The sequence below is a fragment of the Sander lucioperca genome, chromosome 14 (genome assembly GCF_008315115.2).
Source record: "Sander lucioperca isolate FBNREF2018 chromosome 14, SLUC_FBN_1.2, whole genome shotgun sequence".
NCBI lineage: Eukaryota > Metazoa > Chordata > Actinopteri > Perciformes > Percidae > Sander > Sander lucioperca.
In genome coordinates this window covers 13,321,809-13,345,876 of record NC_050186.1, presented here as the reverse complement: position 1 = coordinate 13,345,876, position 24,068 = coordinate 13,321,809, and the positions used below count along the sequence as shown (strand labels likewise).

At 42.9% G+C, this 24,068-nt stretch overlaps 1 protein-coding gene across 5 annotated transcripts; it reads left to right on the top strand.

The window, feature by feature from the left end:
- Positions 1 to 23,823, top strand: sec31a (SEC31 homolog A, COPII coat complex component). Of its 5 annotated transcripts, none has more exons than XM_035991846.1 (28): positions 1 to 273; positions 2,151 to 2,230; positions 2,859 to 2,982; positions 3,079 to 3,277; positions 3,657 to 3,752; positions 4,024 to 4,164; positions 4,271 to 4,413; positions 5,598 to 5,697; positions 5,799 to 5,960; positions 7,460 to 7,612; positions 7,702 to 7,932; positions 8,040 to 8,114; positions 8,242 to 8,283; positions 9,973 to 10,522; positions 10,929 to 11,063; positions 11,199 to 11,377; positions 11,897 to 12,023; positions 12,173 to 12,318; positions 13,450 to 13,623; positions 14,206 to 14,472; positions 16,437 to 16,541; positions 17,507 to 17,609; positions 19,046 to 19,363; positions 20,292 to 20,347; positions 20,447 to 20,680; positions 21,829 to 21,948; positions 22,045 to 22,116; positions 22,888 to 23,823. In XM_035991846.1, the coding sequence occupies exons 2-28, from the start codon at positions 2,152 to 2,154 to the stop codon at positions 23,065 to 23,067; spliced, it is 4,311 nt and encodes a 1,436-aa protein (XP_035847739.1). In that variant the 5' UTR covers positions 1 to 273; position 2,151; the 3' UTR covers positions 23,068 to 23,823. The 5 variants fall into 5 exon arrangements, with proteins under 5 accessions (XP_035847739.1, XP_031157162.1, XP_035847740.1 ...); XM_031301302.2 differs by having other exon boundaries at positions 9,973 to 10,536; positions 10,931 to 11,063; XM_035991847.1 differs by lacking the exon at positions 16,437 to 16,541 and having other exon boundaries at positions 9,973 to 10,537.
- The last annotated feature ends 245 nt before the right edge of the window (positions 23,824 to 24,068 follow it).

The window sequence follows — 24,068 nt, the reverse complement described above, 5'->3', positions numbered from 1 at the left end:
TAGACGTGCAGACGACGTCCCCCGGAAGCTGTTGTTCTTCTTCGTGGCAGGAGGAGACTGTTGCTTAGTGCCACGTTGATGGAGTCCAGTGGGGACGTGGAAATCTGTCTTGAGTTCGTAGCCGGGACCCGGTAGACTCTTCGTGTTTCCACAGCTGCTAACCCCGAAGCAGAGCCGAAAGGGGAACCTGTAACAATTACGGGTGGAGGGGTGTTTGTGTTTGTCACCTATTTTATGTGTACGTTTATGTAAGAGGGAGCAAAGAAGGTAAAGGTAAGCCGCTTTAGTGAAGTAATAAGACGTGTGTGTGTGTGTGTGTAACTGTCTTCCCACTGTTATATTTTGCAGACAGCTAGCCGGCTAGATAATATCCGCTTGTAGCTGTTGGACATGCTGTTCCATGTCCTTGTGAAGCACGGGAAAGTAACAATAATCTGCAGCCCAGCCAGTTTTCTGCCTTTTGACTCTCATTTCTTCTACTCCCGAGGCGCCTTATTGCCATTGCTGTGTGGCTTTTGATTAGTCCATCAGCTGTTAGCTTGCTGCTAGCTTTATACTGTACTTTTAGTTTTCCTAATGTTAACCTTTAAAGTACGCCGACCGGCTCCCTCGGTTTCTTGAGATAGATAGATAATACATTTGTAATGTCTTTGCAGCAAAAACAGCTCTACAATGTACAGCACAAGTGATCATTAGTGTCCGTCAAAGTAGGCCTGTGTCGGTTACTCTTTAACTTCTCTATTTATTACAGTTGCGGGGCTGAATGCACTATATATTGGTGGGAATAAAACTGTATTACTGTCACATACAGGTAACATCATTACCAAATGCAATGACTAGTCTGCCTCCTATTTTTGTTATTCACTTACCCTCAGTTTTCTGTTTATTATAGGTACGGCTAGCTAAAACCAATGCAGTCAATAACAGCCCTGCTATAAATCCCTACTTTATGAAGGTTATAATGTTTTTGTTTTACACTGTTTAGAGAGGTGTTTATTTATGTTTAATGCACTGCTGTTCAACAGCACCACAAACTGCATCTGCCAAAATGAGCATTTAAAACACATATTTAAAACAGTTCAACTCAAAATGAGCTTCATAAAGGAGGCTTTATTGCAGGACTGTTGTATTAGACTGCATTAGTTTTAGCTACGTGCACCTAATAAATTGGCAACTGAGCGTACATGCAAATATACATGTACATTACCAGCGTTATAAGACGCTGTAGTTGTTCTTGCTGTGAAAAGATCCATTGCTACCTCTATTGTTTTTTTAAGTGGAGGACAAAATTCAATTCTTGTTCTGTGTTGTTGACAAACTAAGTGGTTATTTTTCGAAATGCCTGCCTTTCTAGTGCAAAATGTCTCTGTTGCTATCCTGCCATCTTGGCTCACTAAGGAAACACTGTTTAGGAAATGCAAAGAGAACATTTCATACTAAACACATATAGTATTTATGCAGTGTACATAGGAATCTCATTAGGACAGTTCCTAATGTACAGAAGGAACAATTACAGCGACCATTAAGTCTGTCAATGTCCATATGGGCATGTGAGTGTTGGTTTTTAAGACAGACTTGAAAAATGTGATCCAATCCTTAAACATATATGCATAATGTAAAGAACATTGTATGTCGTGTTATCTTTGGTAATTTCTGCATAAGCTACATGGAGGGAAAGCTAAATAAAACGACTGTAGTACTTTCCAGGGCTGGGTACAATTACTTCCTGAATGGATTTGATTCTTATGCATTAAGGTCCTAATTCTAATACATTTCCGATTCAATATCAATAAGGTTAGGGACATTTTTTTAGTTACAATACCAATTTTGCTTGGATATAAAAAGAGAATCTCAGAGAACTTCCGCTGTAAATTGTACAAGCAAGAAACAACCCTCAAATATTTTTTTTATAATTCACCAGGTTAATGTTTACACTAAGAATTGACCCCCAAACGTTTGTTTAAAGTACTTTTTACCTTTACGTCCATGGTATAAAGCCATATGTTAAGAGATTGATTTGGGGATTTTAATTGATTGATATAAGATCACTCAAACAAAGATTACTTTTAATTGGAGAATCGATTATTTTAGCCCATGCCTAGTTATTATTGCTGCATGTTCCTTTAACGTGCACTTTTTTTTTTCCCCAGGATGAAACTTAAAGAGATCAACCGCACAGCCATCCAGAGCTGGAGCCCTGCACAGCACCACCCCATCTACCTTGCAACAGGTATGAGCATGCAGCGAGCACAGGCACACGCCAGTTGCTGCTCTATCTATCTATCTATCTGGTTCTTTGGCAAGACATTAAATAATTAGTCTCCAAGCCATTCTTACAGCCACTTAAACTAATCACAGTCACAGAGCATGAACTGGAATATGACAATATCAAAACATGATGCCGTACCATGCAGTATAAATGTCTTTAGTGTATTTGACATGTGACCAGTGCTCTTTGCTGTAAATTCAATTCAATTTCAATTCAATTTTATTTTTATTATTATTATTATTATTATTATTATTATTATTATTATATAATATTATTATAGTAAAGATGCAGGAGTCCAGGGCTAAGTGAAATTTTGGACTTAGGTTAAAAATAAAATCCTTTATTTGTACTTCTACTTACTAACTTGAAAGAAAGAAAGTGATTTATCATATTGGTTACAACTTTAAAAAAATAAAATGCAGAACATAAACAAAAAGGGAGCACAAAACCACCTGAGACATGTTTTGGAGTGATTTTATAATATCATTTTTTATATATATATATATATAACCCGGCCCCTACAAGCGACAAGCCTTACGTATTATGTGACACAACATGCACCAAAGGTTCCCGTGCTTTCTTTCTGCAGGAACATCAGCCCAGCAGCTGGATGCCTCCTTCAGCACCAATGCCTCCTTGGAGTTTTTCGAGCTGGACTTGACTGAGCCGTCTCTGGACATGAAGTCGTGTGGCAGCCTCTCCTCCTCTCACAGGTACTTAAAGCTGCAGACTACATTCACGTTGTTCACTGTTTCCCTTTTCGTTGCAGCTGTTCATCACACACGCGTTGTCCTCCTTTCTCCCTGCAGGTACCACAAACTGGTTTGGGGTCCCTATGGAATGGATGGCCAAGGCCACCCATCTGGGGTCCTTATTGCAGGAGGCGAGAACGGCAACGTCATCCTGTACGACTCTGCAAAGATCATGGCTGGAGAGACGGACGTCATCATTGCTGAGAGTGACAAGCACACGGGGCCAGTGAGAGCTCTTGACGTTAACCCGTTCCAGGTATGATCCATTTTTTTTATATATTGTTTGAAATGGTCTTTACACCCCAACAGCAATAAATAAGTTATGGGCTGCTGTAATCCTGTGAAGACGCGCAGAAAAAGTTGCCGCCGCCCGCCCTTCTAAAAAGGCGTAGAAAAAAGAAAGACTTAAGCTGAAAAAGCGGAAAACACGTGCACGTCTGTGTGTGAGGCGGAGCCCCAAGGGCAGGGGGAGGGGTTAGACGCAGTACTGAGGAGATGCTACTTTCAAATCTAGCTTTTTAACATTACCAACCCTGCCTTTAAGTCTAGTGTCAGTGAATTGAATAGTGTGTGCGTGCATTCAGTTTAAAACCAAATGCAGTGACTCATCTTTTATTTGTTCCTCTCTGCTGCAGACAAACCTGGTTGCCTCAGGTGGGAATGAGTCTGAGATCTATATCTGGGACATGAACAACTTTGGCTCTCCAATGACACCCGGACCTAAAACTCAGGTAGTTTCTCTACTCCATTAACTACATTTTTGTAAATATCAATGATTAATTTAAATGTACTTACTGCATCCTTTCCATTGTTAAAATTTGAAGTCTTCGGTCTGAAGTTAATCTTTTCACTTTTTATATGTCATTTGTCAGATCTCTTCATAATAAGTGATATGTGTTAAAACATTGAGCATTTTCTATATATAATCTGTATAATTTTATGCCTGTAAATAATGTTTGCACCAGTTTGGATGACTCTAATGAATGTGTTTTTGTCTTAAAGCCTGTGGAAGACATCAGCTGTGTGTCGTGGAACAGACAGGTCCAACACATCCTGGCCTCTGCCAGTCCGAGTGGCCGAGCCTCAGTGTGGGACCTCCGCAAGAATGACCTCATTATTAAAGTTAGCGACCACAGCAACCGAGTACGTTGTTCCTTCTCGCTCAGATGTTGTCTTGGACAAAAACAAATGTTGATTTTTCTTAATTAATATGTCTTCTTTTGTGTGCATGTCTTTGTTTGTTTTTTAGATGCATTGCTCGGGGCTGGCTTGGAACCCAGAAGTGGCCACTCAGCTGGTCTTGTCATCGGAGGACGATCGGATGCCAGTCATCCAGATGTGGGACTTACGTTTTGCTACGTCTCCTTTCAAGATTCTAGAGAACCACACACGGTAAAACACGCCGGTTTAATTTGGCGGCATAAAGCTTTACTTGATATCTGATCTGATATCGTTACTAATATTTCATATTTTTGTCATTGTCAACAAATGATTGAAAAAGACCAAAACCAACAACGAATTGATCTACTAACAAGTATGTGTATCACAGCCTGATATAGCTTCTTCCTCTGTGCCACAGAGCTCCATTGTTGTTAAAAACATGTTAGTCAGCAACACAATTCCTTCATGTTCCTTCATCACCACGATAACACACTCGCCGTAGTTTATTTTGACTCAATCCCACACACACTGTCCTGCTGCCACAAATACTCACTAGAGCACAAAATGTGGATTAATCAGCTGCTGAAAATAGTCCTCAACAAATGCTCTATTTCCTCCTGTTACAGTAAAGTTTGCTTCAGACAACAGTGATCAGTTTAAGGATATTATGTAGCCCTTTTTATATATTGTGAGGTGTTTAAAGTGCTCATATTATGCTTTTTGGCCTTTTCCCCTTTCCTTTATTGTGTTATATATCTATTTTGTGCACGTTATAGGTTAACAAAGTGAAAAAGCCCAAAGTCCACCCCAAAGGGACTTACCATCTCCAACAGAAAACACTGTTCACAAACTGCTCCAAACAGCTCTATTGTAGTCCAGCCTTTACTTCTGTTACAATGCTCGCCTAGCTGCTTACGTGGCACGCCCTCATACTCTGCTTCTGACTGGCTAGTAGTCCTCACCTAGCTACTGAGCATGTGCGACTCCCAACAAAGATGGAACAGAAGTGAGATGCCTCACTCTGTAGCTAAAACAGAGAGCTCAACACACAGGGTGAAAAGAGGAGCTGCAGCAATGTGCAGTACAACAAAAATATGGTGTTTTTTTCTTTTTTAAATTAAACCATGTAAACCTATTCTGGTACAACCTCTAAATACAATTATGAACCTAAAAATGAGCATAATATGAGGTCTTTAAATGGATTTACATCTTCAGTCACTCACAACCAGTGGACTTGGAGATGAGAGCCGCAGAAAGACTGGGAAAGTCAAAGTATTCAGAGACGGACTAACACGTTGCTTTTGGTCTTTTCATGGGATTTGATGACAATAAGAAAGACATAACCTATTGCCAGCCCTGTCCCTTAAAAATCAGGTGGCTTTTTAAGACCTAACTGTACTGTTGTGTATAAACAGGGGCGTCCTGGCCATCGCCTGGAGCTTGGCTGATCCTGAGCTGCTCCTGAGCTGCGGGAAGGACAACAGGATTCTGTGCTGGAATCCAAACACAGCAGAGGTAAAAAATGTACTATTAATGTTTTATGAACACAACCAAAGTAGAACAAATAAACATCCACTGTCCACTGATTTAAGTAAAACATCTGCTTGAATCCTCAGGTGCTGTATGAGTTGCCCACCAGCAATCAGTGGTGCTTTGACATCCAGTGGTGTCCCAGGAACCCCGCGGTGCTGTCGGCTGCAAGCTTTGACGGACACATTAACGTCCACTCCATCATGGGAGGCTCCAACCAGGCGCAGAGCCAGAGACACGCTGACCAGGTGAGATTAAAGCTCCGGAGACAAAAAAACATGTGTGTTTGCTGTGAACAGTTGTATAGATAAGTGCTGATATTGATTGCTAAAAGATATATAAGAGATTTCTGCAAATGTTGTGGAACCGGAAGAAAATTGTGACTTTCTTCTGCAGTAGTTTGACAAACCTCAACTGCTATTTACGCAGCGATGCTATTTATATCAGTTGTCCTGCACAGCTCTGGGATCAGCTGGTCATGTACAGTAGCCATGTGGCAACTGGTCAGAGTGTGTTGGTTTTTGAGTTTTATTATGTATTTATAATAATATGCTAGCATAACAGAATCAAGATTTCTTCATCCAAAACACCCAGAGGGCAGTTTGAGACTCATTTAGTTAGTTACACTATTACAAACGAGCGAACCGCCCCATGAACGGCCCTTTTTTTCTGTGTTTTTTTAATACTCAGAGAAAAAGTTGCAAATACAAATACGGCTGCTACTCCAGCATCACAGACAGCGCCATGGATTTAGCAACACACAGATAGGCTACTGATATTTCAGAGCAATGGTCGGACCACAGATTCTAACTTGCACAAACCTCAGTCAGATAAAACATCAATGAGTCAGGCAGACTAGACTAGGAATGTCATAGTCTTCTTTCATTTTGCAACTGTTGTTGTTTTCAATGACTTTTTCAGATACTATGTGATCGCTTGATGTTGTTGGGCATTTGGCGAGCAAACCACTAGTTCAATTAAAGTGCTCATATCATGCTTTTTGGCTTTTCCCCTTTCCTTTATTGTGTTATATATCTTTTTTGTGCACGTTATAGGTTAACAAAGTGAAAAAGCCCAAAGTCCACCCCAAAGGGACTTACCATCTCCAACAGAAAACACTGTTCACAAACTGCTCCAAACAGCTCTGTTGTAGTCCAGCCTTTACTTCAGAGACAAACGTGGTCACTTTGTTAACACACGTTATAATGCTCACCTAGATGCTAGCGTAGCACGCCTTCATACTCTGCTTCTGACTGGCTAGTAGTCCTTACCTAGCTACTGTCAGGGCACGCCCTCATACTCTGCTTCTGACTGGCTAGTAGTCCTTACCTAGCTACTGTCAGGACACACCCTCATACTCTGCTTCTGACTGGCTAGTAGTCCTTACCTAGGTACTGAGCATGTGTGACTCCCAACAAAGATGAACAGAAGTGTGATGCCTCACTCTGTAGCTAAAACAGAGAGCTCAACACACAGGGTGAAAAGAGGAGCTGCAGCAATGTGCAGTACAACAAAAAATATGGTGTTTTTTGAAAATTAAACCATGTAAACCTATTCTGGTACACCCTCTAAATACAATTATGAACCTGAGCATAATATGAGCACTTTAACACTTCTTCTGGTATTGAGTTATTCAACCTCTGTCAGAATTCCCTTTTTTTAGGGCTCCACATTATGAACTTGGCTGTAAATTAGATTTCTGGCATCGTTCCTTTATGTCTAATGCGACTCTGGGTTTCTGTTACAGATTAGCAACTCGTTTGGGAACATGGATCCTTTTGGGACAGGACAAACTTTGCCCCCGCTGCAGCTGCCCCAGACTCCTGCCCCGCCAGCTACAGTCAACCCCCTGAAGAAGCCACCCAAGTGGATCCGCAGACCTGTAGGAGCCTCGTTTGCTGTGAGTCCTGTTTCTGTACTTTTCATGAGATCGAGGGGTTTTGTTGTTTTACCATCTGAAACACTCCTTTGGCTCTCGTTCGCTCCTAGTTTGGTGGGAAGCTGGTGTCTTTGGAGAACCCAAAGCCGAACCCGCAGCAGCCTCAGCAGCCCGCTTCACACGTCGTACATGTCAGCCAGGTTGTTACAGAAACAGCCTTTTTGAAGCGCTCCGATCAGCTGCAGGCCACTCTGAGTGCAGGCAGCTTTGTGGATTTCTGCCAGGGGAAGATCGATGCAGCTGAAAATGAGTTTGAAAAAACTCTTTGGTCTTTCCTCAAGGTATGAAATAATCTTTTTCTAGAAAAATCTTGGAAATATATACTGTAGTTTTCAGTAAATAATGCCGTCATTCTCTAAGTTGTTTGGTGACTATTTTGTGTTTTCAGGCTAATTTTGAAAGTGATATCCGAAGCAAGTACCTGGAACTTCTGGGGTACAACAAAGAGGAGCTAGCCTTAAAGGTGAGGTGTATTTTCTAGGCTGCTGTACGACACTATATATTTATTTGCTCAAAATGTTTTCTGCTTAATAATCTTATGAAATGTCTTTCGGTACATCTTGTGATACATGTGTCATTTTTGTTGTCAGATTTCAGCAGCACTAGAAGAAAAGCCTGCTGACCCTCCGCAGGTAATTTTCTTCAGAGCAGTTACTCTTACGGTGCATTTTAAAGGAATAGTTCGACATTTTGGGAAGTTCTCTTTAGAAGATAGATACCACTCTCATATTTGTCCGTTAAATATAAATCTAGAGTCAGGAGGCGGTTGGATGATCGTAGCATAAAGAAGGGAAATGGGGGAAACAGCCAGCTTGGCTTGCAGCACCTCCTAAAGCTCATTGATTAACACGTTATCTTATTTGTTTAATCCATACAAAAACTGAAGAGATAATTCCCCGTAAAACATGTTTTAGTATGTGTCCGTGCAGTGACTTCCTTGGGTTGTAACAAGACTCCAGCAGAGATTCAAGGAAGTTGAGTGAAAACATAGTTGCGTTTTGTATGAATTAAACAAACAGTATATAATGTGTTAATCAGTGAGCATTAGAGGTGCTGGTAAGCAGATATTCTTGCCTTTGAACAAAGCCAGGCTAGCCGTTTCCCCCTGCTTCCAGTCTTTATGCTAAGCTAAACAAACAGTCTCCTGGCTGTAGCTTCATATTTAACTTAAAAGCCATTAGAATAGTATTGATCTTCTCATCTCACTCAGCTAGAAAATGAATAAGTGCATTTCTCAAATTGTTGAACTATTCTTTTTACTTTTAGCAATTATCTCCATTTCGTTTAGGTCATGTAGATGAAATATAATATTGTATAATGTAGCTTTTTTAAATTGCTGCTCATTCTGGTGCCCACATATATCTTTATCAGATCCTGTATGACAAGCCATCACTGTTTATTACAACATACAGTCCTATTATTATGGTGTTATTTGGTCTTTTCAATGAAAATTAAACTTTAAAAACAAATAAAAACCAGCCACTGTTTAATTTAAAAAGGGCACAACTAGAGTTTCTTAATATAAAAATCCAACCATTTAAAATCTATAACAAGTAGTCCCTGTGTATCTGCCCACTCAGTAGAAATGCTTCCAAATTGCCCATAACCACACAGAAATACTCTCATTTGTTCCTGCTTACTGTGCCGTCCACATTCTTTCACTCACGGTACAACAAAACGGACCGACTACTGTTGGCAGTAATTAGTGCCACAGTTCTTGGCTGTAGTCTCTCTCTTACATTTGGCAACAAAGTGTTGCAAGTATTCATAAAGATGAAGCTTGTTCTCAGTGCTAAAAATACCACTTCCCTTTTTGAAGCTACTCAGAGGAAGCTTTGCACAGACTTTTGCAGTTAAACATTCAATTACAGTCCCTGACTTTTAACTAGCCTGTGAAAACCCTGATGAACTTCTGGCAAATTTGAGATTTGCTCTGCAGGTCAGTCTGGCCAAGAGTCCATTCAAGCCCATTTCCAATTTTTCCAAATCGAGGCACCAATCACAACCGTTGAGGCGGGCTTTACACGATGACGATAGCACAGCGACGGCAAGCAGCTTTTTGTTTACATTCAACATGACGGCCACCGAAGCGCAGCAACCCGTTGATGCCGCTGTCGCTGCTACGTCACCCGGATCGTTGGTCTGATTGGTTGAAGGACTATCCAATTGCGCCCAGAGGCATTTGAGCGCTGTCCGTTGGTCACGCCCCTTTGGAAATGGGCTGTGAATGAATCTTGCCCCGACCCACTCTCAGTTACAACTGAGAAGGGTCTGGTGTCAACCAGGCTAACTTTTAACCCATATCTTCCCTCAATATTCAGGTGGAGGTGCCCGCTCCAGCCAGCCTGCAGCCTTTACCAGACATCAGCCTCGTGCCGCCTGCTGACACACCCGAGGCAGCGTTCGATACGATTGCTGCCGCAGTCGTGCCGCCTGTGGACAATCCCGAGGCAGCCTTTGACATGATTGCTGCCGCAGTCGTGCCGCCAGTGGACAATCCCAAGGCAGCCTTCGACATGATTGCTGCAGCAGTGGTGCCGCCCACTGACACTCCCAAAGCAGCCTTTGACATGACATCTGCAGCACTCGTTCCGCCTGTGGACAATCCCGAGGAAGCGTTCGACATGATTGCTGCCGCAGCGGGGCCGCCTGCTGACACTCCTGAGGCGGCGTTCGACATGATTGCCGCAACAAACCTTCAGCCTGCTACAGCCACGATGGAAATAGACTCCATTCCTGACCCTGAAGAGCCAGCAGCAGCAGCAGCAGATCCAGAGGACACTCCTACCACCGAACCGGAAGAAAATGTGGACCAGGTTCTTCCAGAGGAGGAAGCCGAGGAAGAGGAGATCCCCTTGGAGGAGGAGGAGGAAGAGGAGGAGGAGGTAGACTTTCATCAGTGCACAGTTTCACAGATCTTCTAGCCCAAGTTTCATCTGTTAAAGGCTCTGCACACCATAGTAAACACACATAGGTGATTTTAATTATTTAAGGTTGATTGGTGTGAGTTACAGCGTCACATTAAACTAGATTATTTTATTAGCATGGACGATTTATAAAAACAGGATTAAGGACTATTTGACCACTCAATGTACATGTCCTGAACTCTGATCAGTCATCGTTTGATGTCATTTGCCATTTTGTTTTAAGTCTGTTGTCCGTTCTTTTATATGAAACTCATTGTGCTGCTTGTCTTGGCCAGGACTCCCTCGTAAAAGAGATTCAATGGGAAATATTCCTGGTAAAATAAAATAATAACATGTTTCTCTGGTGTCTTAGGAGACGGCAGCCCCAGTGGAGGAGGAGCGCAGTCCTCCTGAGACCTCAGCTCCAGCTCCGTCCCCAGCTCAAGCTCCAGCTCAAACTCCAGCCCCAGCCCTCACAGATGGAGTCAGTCTCAGCATCAGTCAAGGTAACTCTTTGCTGCTGTAGGTTTCAGTCATGAAAGATTCAGGTTTCACAGCATATCCCCTTCAACCAGAGAGAGAGCTCGTCCGTGAAAAAGGCTCTGTGTTTGTAGTGTCTTAACTCTTTGTTTTCCTGCAAGATGTAGACGGGCTGATCACACAGGCCCTGCTGACCGGAGACTTTGAGGGAGCTGTGGAGCTCTGTCTCCATGACAACCGGATGGCAGACAGCATCATCCTGGCCATCGCCGGAGGGGTCGAGCTCTTACAGAAAACCCAGAAGAAGTATTTTACGAAAACGCACAGCAAGATAACCAAGGTAATAGGGATACTAATTAATAAGAGCTTTTTTTTCCTGACAGATGGCCGACCCTCGTTAAATGATGATTAACCGTTAACCGACACGCAGCCTCCACATTCTGTGGACAGCTGCGGACTCCTACCTGGACCGACATGAGTCCAGAGCGGTCCGTAGCGTGTATGTCTGAGCCTGTCTCCAGGGCATCCACCTGCGAGGTTGTCAGCTGTGTGTCCGCTTGACATACTCTGTGTGTAGGACGGCTAATTTCACCCGCCAGTCCTCATCGATATAGTGACCTGCTGTCACGACGGAGAGATGTCACATAAGTTTTTAAATAACTATTTATTTTTGTTTAACAATATACTTTTTAACTCTTTAACTGATAGTATTGATCGGTCAAAGTTCTTATTGTCAGTTAGTGGTTAACCGTTTGATCATTAACATCCTTACAAGGCAACAACAAGGAGATTTCTTTTACAGAGAGTTTCATAAAGTGAGCGTCATGATATGTCATGAAGTTGTGTTTTGGTCCTGCAGCTGATCAGTGCAGTGGTGATGAAAGACTGGCATGACATCCTGAAGACATGTGACCTGCAGAACTGGAAGGAGGCGCTGGCTGCGGTCATGACCTACGCTCAGCCCGAGGAGTTCTCTGCCCTCTGTGGTTAGTTCAGGATACACGTGTATTGTTGTTTGACAGACCTTACTAGACCACAGTGTTGCTGACATGAGTTTTGTCCCTCCTTTTATTAAACTTAGTTGTCTCTCAGCTGTGAATGTGTGCTGTCTAACTGAACTCTCCTTGCTTGTTAGACCTTCTCGGGGGCAGACTGGAGGCAGCAGAGGACGCCCAACTCCAAGCCCAGGCCTGTCTGTGTTACATCTGTGCTGGAAACGTGGAGAAGCTTGTGTCTTGCTGGACCAGAGCACAAGACGGCCACTGTCCACTCTCTCTCCAGGTGTGTCTCTTGGCCCTATTGTAACGATCTAAGCGCACGCCATGAAGCACAGGTGCGGTTAGGGTGTGTACGAATCCATTTTTGCTACTTTAATAGTGGAAAAAAGTGGCCATGCGCCAGGTGCGTGTTTCAAAAGGGTTGTACTTAGTGTCTTAATTAATTCATAGTCAAGCATAGTGTGCACGCGCTGTGCACGAGCCTAGGCACATTTTACTAATGCGCTGTTAAAGTAACAATGAAATGCTGCGTCATTGACTTTAGACCAGGTTTTTGTTGGTCAATGACAGGATCACTTTCTGCTTCCTCAAGATAGCAATACGCCAAGAATGCACTTGAACACACCTCCCTGTAAGACCAGCACGCCCATGGGCGCACAGATGGGCGCAGGTGCATTTGCTATTCGAACGACGCGGGCGCTTGACAGGAAATTGACAACTGCGTCGGTCTTAAACTAGCAAAGAGACTTGCGTCAGGCTTTGAGCTGCGCCGGGTGCAAGATAGGACTGCTTATCGTAAACCTGCAAAAACTGATTTCTTTGGACACTTGGGGGCAGCATCTCTGTCAATCTGATGAATGTCCGATATTCTCTCCCTTTTAGCTTTTGGTCTGTACCAACTCCTGAGGAAAATATCTGGCTCTTTAGCTGCTAAATGCTGCACTGCATTCAGCAGCTAGTCTTTAACTGTGTCTGTCTGCTGTTAAGTGCTGAGCAGGTAGTCTAGAGTGGGTTTCTAGGCTTTTAGGCACAGCTTCCTGCTGCGACTGAAAGCATTGTTATTGAGAGCAATTAGAGTGAACTTATACAGTAAAGTTGTAGGCCGGACAGATAAACAATGAGCAGAAAGATACTAAAAACCTTAGTACAGCTGTTATGTTTCCAAATCAATGCTAATGTTGCTCCATGTCAGCTGGATGTGTAAATAGAACCCATAAAACTTTATAATGTGATAATATCTCAGTGTTTACATTTTGTTTCAGCTGAGGTGGAAACGTAGGAACAGAACAAAAAAGAAGTGGCCAGATTTTGTGTTTTCAGCTTGTTGTGTTGCTCCCAACTGACCAAAATAAAGCCTGTAAATGCAGCTTGGATCTTTAGTTGTGCTAATGTGCTCTGCGTTTCCATCCCTCAGGATCTGGTGGAGAAGGTGGTGGTGCTGCGGCGTGCAGTGGAGCAAACCCAGCGCTCTGGTCCCACTGCTATTGGCATCCTGCTGGCTGAGAAGATGAGCCAGTATGCCAACCTGCTGGCCTCCCAGGGCAGTCTGTCCACCGCCATCACCTACCTGCCTGACAACACCAACCAGGTACCACATCTGGACTCGGCTGCACCACCTAAATCCATTACCATATTCACCCGAATATATATAAAAAAGTGAGGTTGTCCTATATTTTGGGTCTAGATTTTTAAACCCCAATATACAGTACATCCACAACAGTGCCAGGGGGCCTGAAAAATGCGGAGAAACGATGTGCGCCCAGAGAAAAGCAGCTCAAAAGTAAACGCAGCAGTCGTCAAACAACTGCCAAGCAGTGAAGAAATGTGTCACAGAATGTAATGTATGGAGATGACGAACCAAAAAAGAAAAGCACCACGTGGTTGCCAAACCGGCCGCTTCCGTGAGATTGACCGCAGGGTTTGTGAATATGTGACTGACAAACGAAATGAGGGACTAATTTCAAATAAAAATATTTTCTTTATTAGAACAAGATGTGTTCCTCAAAGTCTTTTACGTCCTATTGTCGGGGGTCGTCTAATATACGAGTCAATAAGTTTGTGTAGAGTTCTTCCTAAATTCCTAGTAATAAAAATGTCTAGTAAAGCCTTTCATGAAGTGTAAAAATTGAATAACATTTTAAGTTCATCCTTTCATCTTTTTACCTTACAGGTTTCCGTACAGCAGCTTCGTGACCGTCTCAGTCGGGCTCTGGGGCAGCAAGCGGCGGCGGTGACGGCTCCTGCAGCTCCGGTACAAACCCAAAGAGCTCAGCCTCAGCCGCCTGCCCCGACTCGGACGCAGCACGCCTCAGCCCTGCCCCAGCATACGTTCACTCCGATCCAGCCCGCCATGGTGCCTCAGCCCACTGCAGCAGCTCCGGTGCCCATGCCGACACCGGCTGCCTCGGCCCCTGCACAGCCACAGTATTACCAGCCTGTACGTTTCATTTTTATGAGTTATTTTACCACGTAACAATGTTCACAAGTTTTTACCCTTCTTCACTTTGAGATTTTACTCATGAATCAGCGTGAAACCTGGTGTCTTGGATTGAAAGCTTCTATCGTTAGACATCAGGGTTCACACAGACCGGTCTTTTTCCTGTTCTTCCTTTAAACACTAACATCTACAGGTCACATACCAGAGATGGGGCTCGACATATTAATGTTAGGCTCAGACTCTAACGAATCTCTTACAAACATTTCTTGTCTCCTAACTTCTTTATAAGCAAAGATCAACGGATGCATTCTCATCTTTAGCCGACTGTCGCAGATTACATCAGTTGCAGATAATTATGTCTTAAAAAGAAAGGTCTGTCTGGTCTCTGGGTAATGTGCTCTCTGCAGCTGGTGTCTGTTTTCAGAGAAAGATGGGGCTTTTTTTTTTTTAGCAAAAAGATCAGAGCATCACTCTGTAACAGCGCTGTGCGACCGCAGGTGAACTGTGTGGTTTCTTTTGTTGTTGTTGACCAGGGACCAACAGAGTGGAGACATTTTAATCTGATCAGTTCCATAGTTGTGACCTCCAATATTTAGAATGAGTAGCTGGTGACGTAAGTCATTAAGTAAAATGTATTTATATAGCGCTTTCACAGATAAAAAAAAATCACAAAGTGAAGTACAGTTTGCTACGGCTCTTAAAGGGATGGTTCGGAGTAATTTCACCCTAGGGTCCTTTGCACCATGACCTCCAACCAAACCCCCCCCCCCCCCCCCCAGAAGCTTTTTTTCCCTTGTTCTAACATTGGTCGAGTTAGCGTTATCAGTCGAATGGCTTAGTGCAGGTGCTAATGGAACCAAAGGTGTATCTCGTAAATGACCCCACTAATAATGCCCAGAATGGTACCAAACTTCTACAGTAGCACAAATAGGTTCTGTACTCATAAAACGTGGCATTGGAAAGTTTGTAAGTACACCAGGAGTTTATTTAAATAACACTTGCCTGATGGCTTCTCCTCTCTGCCGCTACCGCTACCACTGCTAGCTTATTATTAGTTGTAGCTCCTCGTCTGTGTATTCGGGCTCGAATAGGTACGGGCGACCTTCGAAATTGATACACTCATAGTCGCGTTCGATGCTAACCTCAAACTCTGTCATTTTGTTTATCTCTTCTTCTGTTTTCTCACTTCTTGCTCCTTCTTCACTACTTTACCGGTAGTCTCTTCCGGCAATAGATACGGTGCTCTGTGCGGTGATACTAAAAAAGTTTTTTGGTATATCCAAAGTTTTTAATAATTTTTTCCGAAGTGATTACAACTTGGTGTTAACTAATAATTGTCGCAAACTGGTACTACCAACAAAATATTAGTGCATTCCTGGAACTAGGCGTCTTGGATATACCAAAGCCGTTTTATGAGTACAGAACCTATTTGTGCTACTGTAGAAGTTTGGTACCATTCTGGGCATTATTAGTGGGGTCATTTACGAGATACACCTTTGGTTCCATTAGCGCCTGCACTAAGCCATTTGGCTGATAGCACTAACTCGACCAATGTTGGACCAAGGGAAAAAAAGCTTCTGGGGTGAGTGTTTGTTCGAGGTCATGGTGCAAAGGACCCTAGGGTGAAATTACTCCGAACCATCCCTTTAATTGATTGTGTCAGATACATTTAACATTTTTATATATTATTTTCAGGTTTTAAACATTCATTAGGCTGTCACTAAAAACTGTAGCAGTAGTGGTTTCTGCCTTCTCAGCCAGCAAAAGATGATTGGACATTGAGTTATTTTAACCTTGAGTTACTTGCAAATGTTCAAAAGTAAAAAAGATAAAAGAGAGTTGTGTTTTTGTAATTTGAACCCTGGCTCTGGTCCGATGTTTGTGCGTTGCGGTCGTGTTCTGTGTTTCCTGACCCCATTCTGCGGCCATCATTGGTATGTGCCGTGTGTCTTTGTGTGCTTCAGGTGAGGGCTACCTCCACTGTCACCTCCTGGAGTAACCAAACTCCCACAGCCCTCCCCAATGTCCCTCCTCCTCATCTTCAAGTAGGCAGAGCCTCAGAGCAGCAGGTACCCTGACCGCCCACCCAACCTCCACACACACACACACACACACACACACACACACACACACACACACACACACACACACACACACACACAAACGATGTTTACAGATGTTGTTGCACACAGACTGACTTTATGATCGCAAATGTTTTCATTGATCGAATCAGCGCCTGATGTCGCAAATTCTATTTGGCTGCTGTGGTTTGTCTGCGGTAATGCCTTTCTCCTGCCTTCCCCCCATTATTCCCCACTTCCTGTTGATACTCTGGCTGTTTTCTTTGACTCAACTGTGATGCATGCTCCACTTATTCTTTCATTTGTTTCTCTCGTTGCACTCAGTTATTGTGATTTTGACTGTACAGACTCTTCACACTCTTAACTACACCACTCCTGACATGCGTGCTGTTCCTTGTTAGCAAACATAATACTACTGAACTGCAGACATTACATGAATTTTGTTTAATCTTTTAAAACTATTACTATAAAAAAAACTATTAAAACTTTCACCACCAAAGATCAGCTTACAGAACATTCAGGAAGTAGCTTCTCGTTTTTAGCCATTGCTGACCGACGAACATCGCCGCAGGCAGATCATATCAGCTGTCGCCAATTAACGACAATAACTGAGAGTGGCCTGTGTGTTTTTGTAGTTTCAACAGAGTGAGACGTCTTCTCCAGTTAAACAGTAGCTGATTGCATCACCAGTTAATCTTTCATTCATAACATATCAATAATTCTAAACGTATGTAATAGTTTTTGAATCAGGACCTTCAGTATTTGGATCAAGTCACTCGTGGCAAATAATTGTCATAATGCAGCTGTTACTTCAGTGTGTCAGATACATATTTGATCAACATTTGGGTAAACATAAGTTATCAACATCAGACAACCCTGCTGGCTTCATCGTCTGTTGCAGCGCACAGAGAGAGTTACCAGTGAAAAATGGTTTCCGATTTGTGTTTTTGCAGGTGGAGCCTTCAGGCCCCATGTATGGGATGCAACCGTCCTGCACAGCTGCTCCATCTCCAGCCTCCTCCACCTCTGGGTACATGTACTCCCATCAGTACCAGCGTAAGTGTTTTTATATATTCTACCCGTTCTTGGATACGGAGAAGAAAGTTTCAGATTAAAGTTTGAGGTTAAATGTCATCGAGCAACCTTGTCTCCTAAAAATGTTTATGTACAACTGATTTGTTGAGGAAATTGTTATATTGAATGTGTCTGCCGAATGTTTGCTGAACAAATCGTTTTCATGGTCACGTTCAGACAACTTAAACATAAAATCAGACACACGATTTATTTATTTTTTTCTTCTTTATTTAACCAAAAACCACCATCTTTCCGTAACCAAATGGTTTATGTTGCTTTCTCACCTGCAAAAAACGTCCTCAGTCCAGTTGTTAAACCTGCACCAGATTTCAACTGACAGATTTCACACCAGCCGAACCAAACAGGCAAACGCACCAACATATAAGATGTCTTTGTGTATCTAGAAAGGTGTCCGCCAAATAAAATGTATTATTATTATTAGAGTTCGTTCCAAACTGAACCAAACAGGTTTGAACATACCTTTTAGTAGCCTAGCAACATGCGGGACGCTGTAGGACATGTATGGACGCTTTCCTCCATGTGACATTTGTGCAGGATAAGAACATTACACTTCAACATTCAGGCTGAAATTACATATTTGGCAAGGTGAATTAGCAGTAGGGCTTTTCAAGTTGAATTTTGGTGGCGATTTCGATCACAAAAGCAATGTAATCGAGAGAGAGTTATTTTGCCCATTACGTTCTGCAAGTAAACTCTTATTTTGTCTTGTGTTCTGAATGATGCGCACTTTCGCTCCTAAACTCACTCAGCCAACATTTGAATAGACATTTTTTATATTATTTATTTTAAGGGGAATTCAAAACATTTTAAACAGGAAAAGTATTAAGGTCAATTTCACAGTTCAAGGTGTTTTCACTGTTGATTTGTTTAACTTTTTTTCCCCTGTTTTTTTAAGTTCAATAATTGCAACATCTTTCCAAAGGTTAACGAGTAATCATGTTAAATATTTACATATATAAATATATAAATTTCAATATTGTCCAAAATCATTGTGATTATTATTTTTCCACATTGAGCAGCCCTATTTAGTAGCTAGTGTAGAAATGTTATTTCTAGGAGACAGAGTTGCATCAAGAGGTGGCATACGAACAACACAACGTTTTTTTCTGTCTTCTTTAAAACACTGACAAGCATTTCCTTTTGGAAATGTTTGACTCTGTTGTACTCCGAGTTAGTAACTAACAGAAGATGAGAATGAATAACTTTTCAGTATGTTTATCTCTTTGCCTGTTGAGTCTTTTGTAACCCACAAGCCAAACATAAAGTACCTTAGCATGCACTGTAATGTAACTGTTAATTAATACTCAGTCTGTCCTGTTGCATGCCACAGTTAGTATAACATGCAACTGTGCTAGTTTATTACTAACAGCATGTGTTGTATTCTGTGTGAATCCCAGCCTACCCCCAGGTCAGCCAGTATCCACCTGGAGCTGGGGGGGCATCTATCTATCAGCCTCTTCAGTACTCCTCTGCCGCTGCTCCTCCTGCAGAGCCCCCCGGCTTTCTCTCTCAGTACACACAGCCGGCGTCTCCGGTCTATCCCGGACAGCCTCCCATCAGCCAGTGCCTGTCCTCCTCTCCCTCCCATCCTCCTTTCTTTCCCACCGCCTCCTCCTCCTTTTCCGCTCCTCCGTCCTCCGGAGCGTCTTTCCAGCATGGCGGGCCAGGATCTCCTGTGTCCTACATGCCTCTTCCTCCACCGAGCGGATTCTCAGGTACACAGCTGATCCCCGTCTCTTAAAGGAGAGAACAGGTCTGGTGATCCTCCTCACAGACTCACTCCGCCTGTCTGTTCTAAAACTAGACCGTTTTAATACGTCTTCAATATGCTCTCCGACTTAAACGAGCATTTTTTTTTTTTTTTTTTTAACTTTAATTAAGATACAAGTTCAAGTTCTTTATTATCATGTATAACCCTGACCCTCTAGGACACACATTTCAAATTCAAGGCCCGCGGGCCAAATCCGGCCCCTTGCTAATTTTGATCCGGCCCCTATATACATTTAGGTTCACAATACATTTTGGCCCACCTACTTTTTGTCACTTTTCACAACGTTTTTTTTCCAACATTTTTTATGCTTTTTCCAAACGTTTTTGGCATTTTCTTCGACGTTTTTGTCGACCAAACTGTAAGTGAGAAGACCATATGAGACATGCAATAATACAGTCAAAGATATTTGACTTTTCCCATGACATAAAAGCAATAAACTCTATGTCTGGCCCTTGATGTGATTCTCATTTTCTAGTGTGGCCCTTAGGGAAACTGAATTTGACACCCCTGCTATAGGAGGTCACTGCACCTGACTAAAAATAGTGTGCAGCACATAACCCCCCTTAAAATGATCTTACCTTTTAAACAAAGTCATGCTAACTTTAACCACTACTTCCAGTCTTTATGCTCAGCTAAGCTTACGGCTGTAGTTTCATATTTTTCGTACAGACATGAGAGTGGTTTCGATCTCTGCGAGAAAGTGAAAAAGTGTGTTTCCCAAAATGCAGAACTTTTCCTCGAAATGTTATAAGCTAGTGGCCAAATTGAATAATCTTCTATCTCTGACACATTTCAAAACATAAAATAGACTGACTCTGGTAGTGTGAGAAAATGTGAATGATTAGGATTTTGTTTTTTGTTTTTTTCTGCAGGGCCTCAGAATGGCTGGAATGATCCTCCGGCACTGAACAGACCATCAAAGAAGAAGGTACGTCTGCTGACTGAAGCTCTGCATTCTGTCAGTGTGGACAGTACATACAGTATATATAAATCTATATATCAATAAAATGTGTTTGCCATCACTCAGCCGGCTCCAATGAACTACACCCCTCCTGCTCCCATCATGGCTCCGCTGGGCGCTGACCCTCAGGCCCAGCCGGTACCCTCTGGGCCCCCTCAGGCCATGGGCCAGGGCCCGCATGGAGCCCAGGTCCCCTACTCAGGCATGCAGCAGCAGCTCTCCCCTCCACCCATGAACCCTGCAATGCCCAAGACCAGCATGGAGGGGGCACCAGGAGCGCCTACTGGAGATGTTATACAGGTACACAGTTCGCCTCTGTCACAGAACAAAAAGATTACAGCTTGAAAATGTCTCTTTGACCCAACAACACATTCTTAAGCTTTCGCCGTAGCCTACGTAGCCCGAGGTTTATACTTGCGCGCTGGTGTCTGTGCCGTTCTAGCGTATCTCGTTAAGAGAATAGCAGGGCCGGCATGTGTGTGGTAGAGCGAGCAAGAGAGTGACGGTGATTAGCTTCGGAGCGAGTAGCAACTCTAGAGGCATAGTGAGAAAAACTCCCCTGTGCTTTCTGACCACGGTCGGAAATCTGTAGCGGGGGGGGGTATGCAATGCTACCAAGCATCCATATAGCAAGCATCAACGAAGCGGACCAATCACAGTTGTTGCGGTCTGCGTCGCAGCGACGTGCAGTTAAATTTTTTGCGAGGTGCACGTCAGGCTACGGCGTAGGGTCCGGCGTAAAAGTCTGTATCTCCCAAAACCTATGTGCGTACCTATGGCCCACTGCGTCAATTAAACGCAGGAGCATAACTTGACCTCTAGGCTACATCTACACTACTACGTTTTCCATTTTAAGCGTTTTCAGACAAAAACAATCTCCGTCCACAGAAGAGTTTTTTTAGCTGCATTAGCAGAGCTAATCTCCGCCCATATTAACACATCTGACATATAAAATCACATGACCATTCACATACACTGAAAATGCTGGTGTAAACGAGAAGCAGATTGTTTGACGTTATGCTGCGGTTGAAAATCATGGATGTACAAGTTGAAAATACAGAAAATACTTTTGGAGAAAGAACAACAATGGTGAAAAGTAAGATCAGGGATTAATTAGCTTGGACCGACGACGAGGTGGAACTGTTACTTAAAGGTATGTAAGCCTACCTAAACGATAAGACAGACTGACCTTCGTCGTCGTTTCCGAAGGTCTACGTTTGTGCCGTCCAGACTACACAACCACCTGGGAGTTTTTCAACCAAAACGGGGGCAGCAGTGTTTCCAAATATCTCTGTTATAGGGGCTCAGAAACGCCGGAGTGTGGATGCGAGGCGTAAACGTTAAAAAAGATATTGCTTTTTAAACCAAAAACGTAGCAGTGTAGATGTAGCCTTAGAGTCATTCTCACATTAGGCTTCTTCTAATCTTACTCTGTTTAAACCTCTTAGCCTCTGCAGTCCATCCCTGCTGAGAAGATCATGAAGAAGCCCATCCCCGATGAGCACCTGGTCCTGAAGACCACGTTTGAGGGGCTCATCCAGAAGTGCTTGGCTGTAGCTACCGACCCTGTGAGTCTGACGGGGATGGCAGTTTAATTTATCTCTACTTATTAATTTATCTGTACTTAATGAATGTAATCGTTCTCTTTTTTTATCTTTCCACAGCAAACTAAGAGAAAGCTTGATGATGCCAACAAACGTCTGGAAGCGCTCTATGACAAACTTAGAGAGCAGACCGTGAGTATCCAGCTTGGGTTGGCTTTTTGCACAATGACAGAGTACAATAATAGATGAATAAAGAATTTCGCTGAGAAAGTATTTTCTTAAGTCTAGATTTTTAAAATAGAAATTGACCGCATGTATGGGTTCATGCAAAAACCACAAACGCACATCTGTTCCTGAGTGGCGCAGAGTGATTGGAGAGAACTTTGACCAATTTTTCTCGCATTTAGATTTTTCTTAGGTTTGAATGAAATTCTCAAGTGGTATTTGGAGTTTGAATATTTTGCAGACATTAACTAAAAACGATGTCAAAGTTCTGTTCACCAGATCAGTGTCTATCAGAGAAATTTTACTTCTTTTTTTAAGATTATTTTTTGGGCATTTTTAGACCTTTTATTATATAGGACAGCTGAATATGTGAAAGGGGAGGGAGAGGGGGCAATGACATGCAGCAAAGGGCCGCAGGTCAGAGTTGAACCTGCGGCCGCTGCGACAAGGACCGAGCCCTTGTTCATAGGGCGCACGCTCCACCAAGTAAGCTATCCAGGTGCCCCGAACCTTACTCAAATCGATTATCCTAAAAAATGGGCGATAATATTAAAAATAAGTCTTTGCAGCTCTACAGCAATCTACAAGAAAATAAAGACATGTAATGTTGCACGAGGCCCAAAGTCTTGAGACAGAGCAGAATGGATTGGTAGTACATCCTGCTAAATAACTGTAGTTGAAAAGGTTTACAAAGGATGTCTAAGCTCAGCTTTTTAACCAACGCTTTCTTCTCTCCAGCTCTCTCCCGCCATCGTAGGAGGACTTCATAACATTGCCAGGAGTATAGAGGCGCGGTCCTACACGGAGGGCCTCAGCATCCACACCCACATAGTCAGTAACAGCAACTTCAGCGAGACGTCAGCGTTCATGCCCGTGCTCAAGGTGGTGCTGACGCAGGCCAACAGACTCGGGGTGTGATCGGGCAGAGAGTCCTCCGAGTCTTTGACCGGTGGACGAAGCAGAGTGAGTGGTCAGTGGTCAAGCTCGTTTCACAGGGAGCTCCATTTTGACTCGCAGTGCAAGTGACGAAGAATTCTGAGATGTATGAAAATCCTGTTAAATTCGTCTTTGTGCCATTCATATTTTCTGACGCAACACAAACACAAGCCATGCTATCAGTCGCACTCAGTGGTGAAAGTAACGTCTGAGCCCTGTGTAAACAAACGCACACAAAGAATAAAGGGCTAGAGACTAGTTTTATTTAAATACCACCTTAGGCTACATTTACACTTCTACATTTGGTTTAAAAATGGTTATCTTTTTCTTTGTTCACGCCTTGCGTACTACTACGTACTTACTCCGATGTTTCGGAGCCCCTAAAACGGAGACATTTGAAAACACTGCTCGTTTTGGTTTTGGTTTGAAAACTCCGGGGCTGTGTTGTAGTCTGGACGCCACTAACGGAGACCAATGAACGTCAGTCAGTCTTATTCGTAACCTTTCTGCAACGGTTCCACCTCATCGTCATCGGTCCAAGCAAATAAATCCGTGCTCTTACTTTTCACCATTGTTATTCTTTCTCCAAAGTATTATCTGTATTTTCAAATTATACATCAATGATTTGAACCGCAGAGTAACATCAGACAATCTGCTTTCTGTTTACACCGGCACGCACATGCCCAGTGTGTGTGAATGGTCATGTGATGTGTGTTGTCAGACGTGTTAATATGGACGGAGTTTGCTTCAATACAATTACTGCATATTAATTGCAAGTTTTAATTAAACACAAATGTTTTGTGTAACTTGTTAGCATGTTGGCAGATTAAGGCTACATTTACACTACTATGTTTTAATTTTTAAGCAGCGTTTTAAGACAAAAAGGATCTTCGTCCACACAAGAGTTTTAGCCGCAGTAGCAGAACTGCCGATGCATTTATAGACCGGCAAAAATAGGAAAAGCAAAGGGGAAATTCAGGAAT